The sequence below is a fragment of the Grampus griseus genome (assembly GCF_964374135.1).
Source record: "Grampus griseus genome assembly, chromosome: 5".
Lineage (NCBI taxonomy): Eukaryota > Metazoa > Chordata > Mammalia > Artiodactyla > Delphinidae > Grampus > Grampus griseus.
Window position 1 is genome coordinate 51,712,586 of NC_138998.1, and position 13,569 is coordinate 51,726,154.

General features: G+C 36.9%; 1 protein-coding gene across 4 annotated transcripts in view; it reads left to right on the forward strand.

Annotated features, from left to right (window-relative positions):
- NLGN1 (neuroligin 1) overlaps window positions 1-13,065 on the forward strand; it is a gene marked incomplete at both ends in the record, with an annotated part of 708,360 nt that extends 695,295 nt beyond the window's left edge. For 3 of the 4 annotated variants that reach the window (XM_082655007.1, XM_082655006.1, XM_082655008.1), the window contains 3 exons: window positions 7,193-7,405; window positions 10,654-11,443; window positions 12,243-13,065. In XM_082655007.1, coding sequence (XP_082511133.1) covers window positions 7,193-7,405; window positions 10,654-11,443; window positions 12,243-13,065 — 1,826 coding nt within the window. The remainder of the gene's footprint in view (window positions 1-7,192; window positions 7,406-10,653; window positions 11,444-12,242) is intronic. The other variant, XM_082655009.1, reaches the window with a different exon arrangement.
- Window positions 13,066-13,569: the final 504 nt, after the last annotated feature.

Sequence of the window (13,569 nt, forward strand, 5' to 3'; positions counted from 1 at the left end):
GCGGCCATGGCTCACAGGCCCAGCCACTCCGTGGCATGTGGGATCTTCCCGGACCGGGTCTTGAACCCGTGTCCCCTGCATCGGCAGGCGGACTCTCAACCACTGTGCCACCAGGGAACCCCAGGACCATAGTTTTTAAACATAAAACTGGTCAAAAGGTCCCTGTAAGTGGGGCATGCTCAAAATGTTTAGTTAACTGGGATCCCATTCCTCAGAGGTTTCAACCTAGAGTAAAAGAATCATTTTCAAACAGCCTAAACAGCTCAAGCAACTCAAAGAGCTCAAACAGCCTGCAGGCCTAATACCAGCCAGTTGAAAAGGAACAGTCTAGTCCAGAGGGAGCCAAGCCAAAGTATGCTAAGTACAGCTTTAATGGAGCAGCCCAATTTGAAGGGAGTCAGGCTTAATAGTGCAGTGCCAATGGAACACCCCTATTATAAAAGGAATTGGGTCAAAAGCTGAACTGGCACAGTTCTAAAGAAACAGCCCCTGTTCCTGAAGGATGGGCAAAAAGCTAGGCGATTCCAGGATAAACAGCCAGCCCCGTTCCAAAAGGAATCCTGCCAAAGGTGAGCACAGTTCCAATTCAAAAAGCCCAATTTCAAAAATCAGGCATAAGTGCCAAACAAGTACTTGCATACAGAACAAAGTCGTAGCCAGAGAAGAAAGCCTTAAAATAGATCCCCAATAAGATAGACTCATCCACCAGAGGGCAGACAGCAGGAGCAAGAAGAATTACAATCCTGCCTGTGGAACAAAAACCACATTCACAGAAAGATAGGAAAAATGAAAAGGCAGAGGGCTATGTACTAGATGAAGGAACAAGATGAAACCCCAGAAAAACAACTAAATGAAGTGGAGATAGGAAATCTTCCAGAAAAAGAATTCAGAATAATGATAGTAAAGATGATCCAGGACCTCGGAAAAAGAATGGAGGCATATCGAGAAGATGCAGGAAATGTTTAACAAAGATGTAGAAGAATTAAAGAACAAACAAATGGAGATGAACAACACAATAACTGAAATGAAAACTACACTAAAAGGAATGAAGCAGAATAACTGAGGCAGAAGAACAGATAAGTGAACCTGGAAAACAGAATGGTGGAATTCACTGCTGCAGCACAGAATAAAGAAAAAAGGATGAAAAGAAATGAAGACATAGGCTGACATAGGAGACCTCTGGACAACATTAAATGCAACAACATTCACGTTATAGGGGTCCCAGAAGGAGAAGAGAGAGAGAAAGGACCCGAGAAAATATCTGAAAAGATTATAGTCAAAAACTTCCCTAACATGGGAAAGGAATAGCCACCTAAGTCCAGGAAGTGCAGAGTGTCCCATACAGGATAAACCCAAGAAGAAACATGCAGAGACACATAGTAATCAAATTGGCAAAAATTAAAGACAAAGAAAAATTATTGAAAGCAGCAATGGAAAAACGACAAATAACATACAAGGGAACTCCCATAAGGTTAACAGCTGATTTCTCACCAGAAAATCTATAAGCCAGAAGGGAGTGGCATGATATACTTAAAGTGATGAAAGGGAAGAAACTACAACCAAGATTACTCTACCCGGCGAGGATCTCATTCAGATTTGATGGAGAAAGCAAAAGCTTTACAGACAAGCAAAAGCTAAGAGAATTCAGCACCACCAAACCAGCTCTACAACAAATGCTAAAGGAACTTCTCTAAGTGGGAAACACAAGAGAAGAAAAGGACCTACAAAAACAAACCCAAAACAATTAAGAAAATGGCCATAGGAACATACATATCAATAATTACCTTAAACATTAATGGATTAAATGCTCCAACCAAAAGACACAGGCTTGCTGAATGGATACAAAAATAAGACCCATATATATGCCGTTTACAAGAGACCCAGTTCAGACACAGGGACACATTAAGACTGAAAGTAAGGGGATGGAAAAAGATATTCCATGCAAATGGAAATCAAAAGAAAGCTGGAGTAGCTATACTCATATCAGATAAAATAGACTTTAAAATAAAGAATGTTACAAGAGACAAGGAAGGACACAACATAATGATCAAGGGATCAATCCAAGAAGAAGATATAACAATTATAAATATATATGCACCCAACATAGGAGCACCTCAAACATAAGGCAACTGCTAACAGCTATAAAAGAGGAAATCGCCAGTAACACAATAATAGTGGGGGACTTTAACACCTCACTCACACCAATGGACAGATCATCCAAACAGAAAATTAATAAGGAAACAGAAGCTTTAAATGACACAATAGACCAGATAGGTTTAACTGATATTTGTAGGACATTCCATCCAAAAACAGCAGATTACACTTTCTTCTCAAGTGCACACGAAACATTCTCCAGGATAGATCACATCTTGGGTCACAATTCAAGCCTCAGGAAATTTAAGAAAATTGAAATCATACCAAGCATCTTTTCTGACAACAATGCTATGATATTTGAAATGAATTACAGGGAAAAAAACATAAAAAACACAAACACATGGAGGCTAAACAATACATTACTAAATAACGAAGGTATCACTGAAGAAATCAAAGAGGAAATCAGAAAATACCTAGAGACAAATGACAATGAAAACACAATGATCCAAAACCTACGGGATGCAGCAAAAGCAGTTCTAAGAGGGAAGTTTATAGCAATACAAGTCTACCTCAAGAAACAAGAAAAATCTCAAATAAACAGTCTAACCTTACATCTAAAGGAACTAGAGAAAGAAGAACAAACAAAACCCAAAACTAGCAGAAGGAAAGAAATCATAAAGATCAGAGCAGAAATAAATGAAATAGAAACAAAGAAGATAGCAAAGATCAATAAAACTAAAAGCTGGTTCTTTGAGAAATAAACAAAACTGATAAACCATTAGCCAGACTCATCAAGAAAAAGAGGGAGAGGACTCAAATCAATAAAATTAGAAATGAAAAAGAAGTTACAACAGACACCACAGAAATACAAAGCATCCTAAGAGACTACTACAAGCAACTCTATGCCAATAAAATGGACAACCTGGAAGAAATGGACAAAGTCTTAGAGGAGTATAACCTTCCAAGACTGAACCAGGAAGAAATAGAAAATATGAACAGACCAATCACAAGTAATGAAATTGAAACTGTGATTAAAAATGTTCCAGCAAACAAAAGTCCAGAACCAGATGGCTTCTCAGGTGAATTCTATCAAACATTTAGAGAAGAATTAACACCCATCCTTCTCAAACTCTTCCAAAAATTTTCAGAGGAAGGAACACTCCCACATTCATTCTATGAGGCCACCATCACCCTGATACCAAAACCAGACAAAGATACTACAAAAAAAGAAAATTAGAGACCAATACCACAGATGAATATAGATGCAAAAATCCTCAACCAAATACTAGCAAACAGAATCCAACAACACATTAAAAGGATCATACACCATGATCAAGTGAGATTTATCCCAGGGATACAAGGATTCTTCAATATACACAAATCAATCAATGTGATACACCATATTAACAAATTGAAGAATAAAAACCATATGATCCTCTCAATAGATGCAGAAAAAGCTTTGACAAAATTCAACACCCGTTTATGATGGAAAAAAACAAAACCTCTCCAGAAAACAGGCATTGGGGGAACCTACCTCAACATAATAAAGGCCATATATGACAAACCCACAACAAACATCATTCCCAATGGTGAAAAACTAAAAGCATTTCCTCTAAGATCAGGAACAAGACAAGGAGGTCCACTCTCGCCACTATTATTCAACATAGTTTTAGAAGTCCTAGCCACAACAATCATAGAAGAAAAAGAAATAAAAGAAATCCAGATTGGAAAAGAAGAAGAAAAACTGTCACTGTTTGCAGATGACATGAAACTATACATAGAGAATCCTAAAGATGCCACCAGAAAACTACTAGAACTAATCAATGCATTTGGTAAAGTTGCAGGATACAAAATTAATGCACAGAAATCTCTTGCATTCCTATACACTAATGATGAAAAATCTGAAAGAGAAATTAACGAAACACTCCCATTTACCACTGCAACAAAAAGAATAAAATACCTAGGAGTAAACCTACCTAGGGAGACAAAAGACCTGTATGCAGAAAACTATAAGACAATGTTGAAAGAAATTAAAGATGATACCAACAGATGGAGAGATATACCATGTTGTTGGATTGGAAGAATCAATGTTGTGAAAATGACTCTACTACCCAAAGCAATCTACAGATTCAATGCAATCCCTATCAAATTACCAATGGCATTTTTTACAAAACTAGAACAAAAAAATCTTAAAATTTTTATGAAGACACAAAAGTCCCCGAATAGCCAAAGCAGTCTTGAGGAAAAAAAGCGGAGCTGGAGAAATCAGACTCCCTGACTTCAGACTATACTACAAAGCTACAATAATCAAGACAATATGGTACTGGCACAAAAACAGAAACATAGATCAATGGAACAAGATACAAAGCCCAGAGATAAATCCAGGCACCTGTGGTCAACTAATCTATGACAAAGGAGGCAAGGATATATAATGGAGAAAAGACAGTCTCTTCAATAAGTGGTGCTGGGAAAACTGGACAGCTACCTGTAAAAGAATGAAATTAGAACACTCCCTAACACCATACACAAAAATAAACTCAAAATGGATTAGAGACCTAAAGGTAAGACCGGACACTATAAAACTCTTAGAGGAAAACATAGGAAGAACATAAATCACAGCAAGATCTTTTTAGATCCACCTCCTAGAGTAATGGAAATAGAAACAAAAATAAATGGGACCTAATAAAACTTCAAAGCTTTTGCACAGCAAAGGAAACCATAAGCAAGACGAACAGACAACCCTCAGAATGAGAGAATATATTTGCAAATGAATCTACGGGCAAACAATTAATCTCCAAAATATATAAACAGCTCATGCAGCTCAATATTAAGAAAACAAACAATCCAATCCAAAAATGGGCAGAATACCTAAATAGACATTTCTCCAAAGAGGCCAAGTAGCACATGAAAAGCTGCTCAACATCACTAATTATTAGAGAAATGCAAATCAAAAGTACAATGATGTATCACCTCACGCCAGTTAGAATGGGCATCATCAGAAAATCTGTGAACAACAAATGCTGGTGAGGGTGTGGAGAAAAGGAAACCCTCTTGCACTGTTGGTGGGAATGTAAATTGACACAGCCACTATGGAGGACAGTATGGAGATTCCTTAAAAAACTAAAAATAGAATTATCATATGACCCAGCAATCCCACTACTGGGCATATACCCAGAGAAAACCATAATTCAAAAAGACACATGCACCCCAGTGTTCACTGCAGCACTATTTACAATAGCCAGGTCATGGAAGCAACCTAAATGCCCATCGACAGACGAATGGATAAAGAAGTTGTGGTACATATATAGAATGGAATATTACTCTGCCACAAAAAGGAACGAAATTGGATCATTTGTAGAGACGTGGATGGATCTAGAGACTGTCATACAGAGTGAAGTAAGTCAGAAAGAGAAAAGCAAATATTGAATATTAACGCATATATGTGGAATCTAGAAAAATGGCACAGATGAACCGGTTTGCAGGGCAGAAATTGAGACACAGATGTAGAGAACAAACGTACGGACACCAAGGAGGGAAAGCAGCGGGGGGGGTGTGTGTGGGGGTGTGATGAATTGGGAGATTGGGATTGACATGTATATACTGATGTGTATAAAATGGATGACTAATAAAAACTACTGTATAAAAAAATAAAATTAAATTAAAAAAAAAAAAAACAGATCCCCAGTAAAACCTGGAGGACTTCAAAATGCAAATAGAGCAGACACTTTAGTGGAGAAAAACTTACTCTTCAATTCCAGGGCTGGCGAGTAAAGCAGTGAGTAACAACAGGCTCAATGAGGGTATCACACTTGTTTGCCACCAACCTGGAAGTCATCAAGGGTCTTCTCTTGATCCCCATGCAGGCTATCAAAAGGTTGACCTAAAACAAGTAGACTGCCAGCTATTTCTGCAGTAAAAATGGGTTTGTTTGGGATCAAGAGAGAATTGCTGTTTGGGTCTACAACCATGGCAAGCCACATGCAAGTCCCCTCACAGCAAGGAGAGGAGAACTTTTTTAAAAGGGGGAAAAGGAAGCTGGGAGGGCTGTAGTAAATAAAGAGTCCATTGGAGGAATTGAGAGTTTGAAGTAGAGTGGCTTTTCACTGGCTGAGTTGTGAGAGTCTCTCATTGGCTGAGTTCTTGCCAGGCAAGGAAAGTTTTTGTTCTTCCTGCTGAGCTCTGCTATTGTCATAGGGCATGAGCGCTTTCCTTTCTGACCTCCCAATTCTATTTTAATTGAGGTTTCTTTTCATTAATTTTAGACTGTTCTTCTCCTTTTTTCTTGAATTGCCTTTTCCACTCTATCAGTTTACATCTTTATAATGTCTCACCACCTCCATTCTTTCTATTATTCAACATATATTTCTTTTCATTATTAAATTCACTATAAAATGGAGCTTTGAGTACTGGAGAAATATGAATCTCAACTTTTCAAAAATCTTCAAATATTCTACACTGTTTTCTAGTTGAGCAGATCTCCTCAGTTTAGCATTTAGGGCGTTCTAAAATGTAACCTCAAATTACGTCAGGTACAGTGATTCTTAACCATGGGGCATCATCAATAAAAATGTGCATACACCTATATATGCAAAGAGTTGCGTATAATTTTATGCACGAGTCTTGGAAAAATACCCCTGCTCTATACCGTCATATCCTGCCACTCTGCCACACATACCTTAAATTCCAACCATATTAGACCATGAGCAACTTGAGGACTGACAGTATTTATGCAAAAACACATTCTCATACACCCCATGATACTATCCCAAATATCTCCACCAGGTAACTTGGCCTCTAGAATATCTCCCTTGAGGTCTTTCAGAATGTTTTCATTCTCTTTATCTGCCCCCTGTTACCTGTTACCTGGATAACTTGGGAACATCTGGGGAAGATAAATGTCATTTTTCAGATTTTAGTCTCTGCTATTCTTCCTAAAGTAAATTATGCTATTCTCGTGGGAAATAAATTTTTACTAAAGAACTTGGATTGTACTCATCTTGATGAACACAGGCTTCAATTTTATTTAAATTTGATGTCTATCTGATTCATGTCAACTCAAAAGGGTGTTCTTTGATGTCTTTTTATTTCTGTTTTCCAGGTTTCTTGAGCACAGGGGATCAGGCTGCAAAAGGAAACTATGGACTCCTTGATCTCATACAGGCTTTAAGATGGACTAGTGAGAATATTGGATTCTTTGGTGGTGACCCCTTAAGAATCACTGTTTTTGGATCTGGTGCTGGGGGTTCATGTGTCAATCTGCTGACTTTATCCCATTATTCTGAAGGTAACCGTTGGAGCAATTCAACCAAAGGTATTATGCAGGTTGCAAATTTTGACAAATTTGGTGTCTGCATGCCACGACCATCAGTAGTATGTGATGCTCTGTATATATTTCTCTGTTTAAACTGTTAGGTTGAACTCAATAACTGTTTACAACTTTGTTTCTTCAGCTTCTCTATGCATGTTTAAATTTTTGTCAAACTCTTTTCTTTGTCTCCTGTGGAGCTTGGTATGGATGCCCTTTCAAACACACTTCAGAATAATTAACATTACACTACTTTCCTCTCCTCCAAAGGGTGATTTTGGGGAAAATCAAAGATGTTCACAGTTCTGTTATCTCTGTTTATTCAGTAATCAAAATCAAAGACAAGGGTTTTTTTATTTTTTTTAATGCAAGGCTTGCATATAATCTATTTTCTAGATAGTAGATGTTTTAAACCCTTTACTAGTATGAAGATAATACGGAGGCAGTTGTAAGCTAGTTTGTCTGGAAACGTGATTTTCACTTGTTGTCTGAGTAGAGAATGGAGTTTGATTATTTTGCATGCGTGATCCAAAATTGTCAAAGCATCAAGGTCACTAGTAGAGCTTTTGATTAAAAAGAAAAATATGTTTGAATTTGTGCTTTTTCTATTTTCAACTCCAAAAGTGTTCATTTTTTTTCCCCTGAAGGCTGGCAAAGCAGCATGGAGCACTGAGGGTGCTTAAATCCATGAAATATTGTTCTTGTCTCCATTTTCTGGCCTTGACATCCGTTTTCCAAAATGCCTGCCCAAGGCTTATCATGCTGGTCTTGATGGAATCCCATTTTACCATGAGTTTAGTCACCCATTCTTAAAGCATTATTAACTTGAAATATCCACAAAAGTATACACTGTCAATTGTAATTCATGAAGCTTCTTAATTTGTAAGACTGAGTTTTATGATATGAGCAACAGACATAGAATATTTGGTTTTGGTATCAAAGACACATTAATGTGGAATTTCAAAATAACAGTCATTAAATGAGTTTGTATATTTGGAGGATCATATATTATTATTGACTTAATTTATAGACATAGTTTATGTAACATCTCATTTGTATTAGTAGAGTTCTGAACCGAGATGACAAAATGACACATGTGTGAGGACTCTTTCAATTGTATAGAGATTTTGGTCTGTAGTGAAATGACTTATTTTGAAATAACAAACTTTGTTGCTGTTGTTTTTCTTAATTGAACAGACTAGACTGTTCTAGCCTGAGGACTATACTAACGCCAATACTTATCTAGGATAACATTGGACAATCTGTTCAGACTTCTTAGGATCATTTGGTCTCAAATGCTCTTTGTGCTGATTTTTTCTAAAACTTTTTCTAAATGTAAAAGTGAACATGGGCACCAAAGCCATTTTCAGCCAGTATAACACTAGCATTGCATAAAGAGATGAATCAATTAGTTCATCAGCTAGCATTGCTATTCATCAACTCATAATGTGGTAAACAGTGGCAAATGGCTATGCAAACAATTGAAAATATAGCATTCCATCACACTCTTCAAGGAAATCTGTCCATGCCTGGCTAGATAAATGGACTTACGTTTGATCTAGTCATAAGTTTATCTCTATTAGCAAAGCTGCCTGAATTGACCAGGAGATGCCCAGAAGAGGTCTTGAAATCATCAGGCTAATTTTATCTCCATTGCAGACATAGACTTTAAGGTCTGGGAACTTCCCAGAGCTGCAACAATGCTCAAGCCTGTATCTATCAGGAGTCAACCACACATAACAAGCACTCTCGCTGACAACAGAATATGTGGTTTTTCCCAGTATCATCTAGATGGCATATTTCAGACTATATCAAATGTGATGTGTATTGTCCTTAAAACCTTTTTTGGTATATTTAATTAATGTCATTAAGTCCCTAAAATGGGAAAGAATCTTATAGAAGTCTTATTTTAGCTATAAAGTTTTTAAGGAGTACAATATTTCTCTGAGCAAATGTTGACAAACACATAGCCTATATAATTTTTTAAAATTATTTGTATTTATATTATTTGCTCTGGCAAACTTTGCTCTAGCAAACTGAAAATATGTTCATAAAGATGTCAGAAACCAAAACAAATTTAAATTAGTATTGTTTGACTTTTTGAATTTTTTATAATTATCTAGAAACATATTACAGACATTTTGAATACATATATGTGGAGAAAAAATGAAAACTTTGCTTCTAATTCAGTCATTACTTTAACACCTCTGTGAAAGAGTTCTTACACATTAACACATATGAATGATTGAGCATGTGTTTGAATAACTGAACTACAAAGCTGTATTTGGAAATTGACAATAAATGTAATTTCTTAAATAAAATAGATAAATTATATTTTAAAACAAGAATTTTATTAGAGAATACCTTAATAAGTAAAGTTCATTTATAAATTTGAATGGTATGCAGCTCTTATCAAGCTGCATATGGGACCATGATTTATAATTCTTAAATGTAATTAAGTGAAATGCAGTGGACCATGTACTTTTCATCTTTTATGATAAAATAAAGCAGTGCACATTCAACAGTGGAGAAAGTTAAATCACCCCTTCACTAAATCCTTCTGCTGATGGCTTTTTCTTTAACCTAGTGAAGATACTTCAAATGTTATAACTTCTTCTGAAAGATGAATATTCAGCATACTATGTCTGACATAAAGAACTGGAAAGAGTATGTCTAAAGTAATATTCTGTTTCGTGTGCCTTTAGGGCCATCCCCAGGGTATTAGCAAATTCCCAGCCCCAGTAGTTATGTGAGGTCTGAACAATTTTTTTTCAGATAAAATCTGATTAAAACAAACACACAGAGCCATTTTGAAGAAAGATGCTTGCAGCCAAATTGGAGGAAATATACTCAAAAGACAATACAAAGTCTGATGATGCATTAAAGGGGAGAGAGTTAGCCGCATCTGGTTGGCTATGGTAACAGCGTAGGTGTTTACATGCTGAGCAAATAAATACTTGGGCCAAGTATTTCCACACTCTCCTTCTCTCCTTGCTTACTGCTTTTTTGAGACATTGCACAATTTAGATCTCTTGATCCCAAAGTAGTTGCTACTCAAAGCAAATGACTAATGTCCACCTCTCGAATTCATTATACCCTGGGGATGACTTTATGTACCTTCTCTTAAGCAAAACTGTCTCTATCTCCCTGTTTCTTGAGTCATATCTGGGACATGTCTCAAATATCAGATTTTATTGTTTTACCACAGCATTATTCAAAGGTCATCTGAAACTCTTTGTTGTTTTTTCCTATAGGACTTTTTCAACGAGCAATAGCTCAAAGTGGAACTGCCCTTTCCAGCTGGGCTGTTAGTTTCCAACCTGCAAAATATGCTAGAATGTTGGCCACAAAAGTTGGTTGCAATGTTTCAGATACAGTAGAGTTAGTGGAATGCTTACAGAAGAAGCCTTACAAAGAACTTGTTGACCAAGATATTCAACCAGCACGATACCACATAGCCTTTGGACCTGTGATTGATGGTGATGTAATACCAGATGATCCTCAGATACTGATGGAGCAAGGAGAGTTTCTCAACTATGATATAATGTTAGGAGTTAACCAAGGGGAAGGGTTAAAATTTGTTGAAAATATAGTAGATAGCGATGACGGTATCTCCGCTAGTGATTTTGACTTTGCTGTTTCTAATTTTGTTGATAACTTATATGGATACCCTGAAGGCAAAGATGTTTTGAGAGAAACCATTAAATTCATGTATACTGACTGGGCTGACCGTCATAACCCTGAAACCAGAAGGAAGACATTATTAGCTTTGTTTACGGACCATCAGTGGGTGGCACCAGCTGTAGCTACAGCAGATCTTCACTCAAACTTTGGTTCACCCACATATTTCTATGCCTTTTACCATCATTGCCAAACAGATCAGGTTCCAGCTTGGGCTGATGCAGCTCATGGTGATGAGGTTCCCTACGTACTAGGAATCCCCATGATTGGACCTACAGAGTTATTTCCTTGCAATTTCTCCAAAAATGATGTGATGCTGAGTGCAGTCGTAATGACATACTGGACAAATTTTGCTAAAACTGGGTATGTACCTAAGGAATGAAGTTTGCTATAATTTAATTAAAATATCCTCTTAAGCACTTAAAAAATACATATTTTGTGTCCAAATGATTTAATTTAATAGATTAATACCAACAATACATTAAGTTCCTTTATTCAAAATTTATATTTGTGGTGTTTCAAAAAAATCACTGCTTTATTCTTCCTTTGTAAAGTTTAAGACAGTCATACCTTTATTGCATTACTCAATAATTAAATTTATCTTGTTTTTTTAATTACACAGGACTTCTTATTATTGTTATTCAATAGTGACAAATATTTTATAAAGACTTTTCAATTTACAGTACTGTATGCCTTTTGATCCTCCCAACTACCTTGTGAGGTGAGCAGCTCAGATACTATAATCCCATTTTACAGAAAAGGGACGTTAGGCTACGAGAGCTTTACCTGGATATTCATATGTTTAGTGTACAGCAGCATCAGGACTCAAATCCTCACCTGCCAATTCCAAATGCCAAGTTTTTTCCAATGCTGTCTCTGCTAGCTTACCTATGAGACAACTCATATGTACATGAATTTTTAAATCTTTGGGTATATAGCAGCCCGTGGGTAGAGAGAACAAGAATGTTAGATTTCCTTATACTACATTATCATCCAACAACCTGCCTGAGCTGGGATTGATATTTCTAAATTGACCCAAGTTATGTTAAAACACAGTCTAAAGCCTGGCTGAGTTCACCCTCTTCAATTAGATGTTAAACCAGTATTGTTTTGATTTTTAAAAGAATAAAACAATTTTTTTCTCATAATTTCTCTTTTCTAGCGACCCAAATCAACCAGTCCCTCAAGACACAAAATTCATCCATACCAAACCCAACCGCTTTGAAGAAGTAGCATGGACCAGATATTCCCAGAAAGACCAACTTTATCTCCATATTGGATTAAAACCAAGAGTTAAAGAACATTACAGAGCCAATAAAGTAAACCTCTGGTTGGAGCTGGTACCTCATCTGCATAATCTCAATGACATTTCTCAGTATACCTCGACAACAACTAAAGTGCCATCAACTGACATCACTTTCAGACCTACGAGAAAAAATTCTGTATCTGTCACATCAGCCTTTCCCACTGCCAAGCAGGATGATCCCAAACAACAACCGAGTCCATTTTCAGTGGATCAAAGGGACTACTCAACAGAGCTGAGCGTCACTATTGCAGTTGGAGCATCACTGCTGTTTCTGAACATCCTGGCCTTTGCAGCCCTGTACTACAAAAAGGATAAGAGGAGACATGACGTTCACAGGAGATGCAGCCCTCAGCGCACGACTACGAATGATCTGACCCACGCACAAGAAGAGGAGATCATGTCCCTCCAAATGAAGCACACCGATTTGGATCATGAATGTGAGTCCATCCATCCACATGAGGTGGTTCTTCGGACCGCCTGCCCCCCAGATTACACACTAGCTATGAGGAGGTCACCTGATGATGTTCCCTTAATGACACCCAACACCATTACAATGATTCCCAACACTATACCAGGAATTCAACCCTTACACACATTCAATACATTTACCGGAGGACAGAACAATACTCTGCCCCATCCTCATCCCCACCCCCACTCACATTCAACAACCAGGGTATAGCCAGATAAGAGAAGCAAACTCTATTTTTTTGATGGATTGCAGTAAAAGATTACTGAAGATTCCTTGGCTTTCAACCTACAAGACGCTTACTATTTAAATAAGGAGGAATACTATGTGAATATACATATCAAGAACTTTGGGGGCTTTGAAAAAAACATGAATTGTACATATATACACAAATCAACTTTAAAAATGAATTTCAATTGCTTGAAGCAATTGTTCTGAATGATACTTTTTCATTCACATTCAAGAATTAATTTTTTGAAGATTTATGTTACATGATGGAATTAGGCATGTGGAACACCAAACAGGAAAGAACTATGTCTGAAATATAAAATATAAAAAATTTAAAAAACAACCATGAATATGCACAAGGGACACACCAATGGAATGTCAGCTAATTTTCACCAGTTTTTATTTGGAGCTGTTTTATTGTGTAGACCATATTTACATATTTGGATAAGTACACAAAGCACCAATGCTGTTAATGGCCTTAGCGGAGGC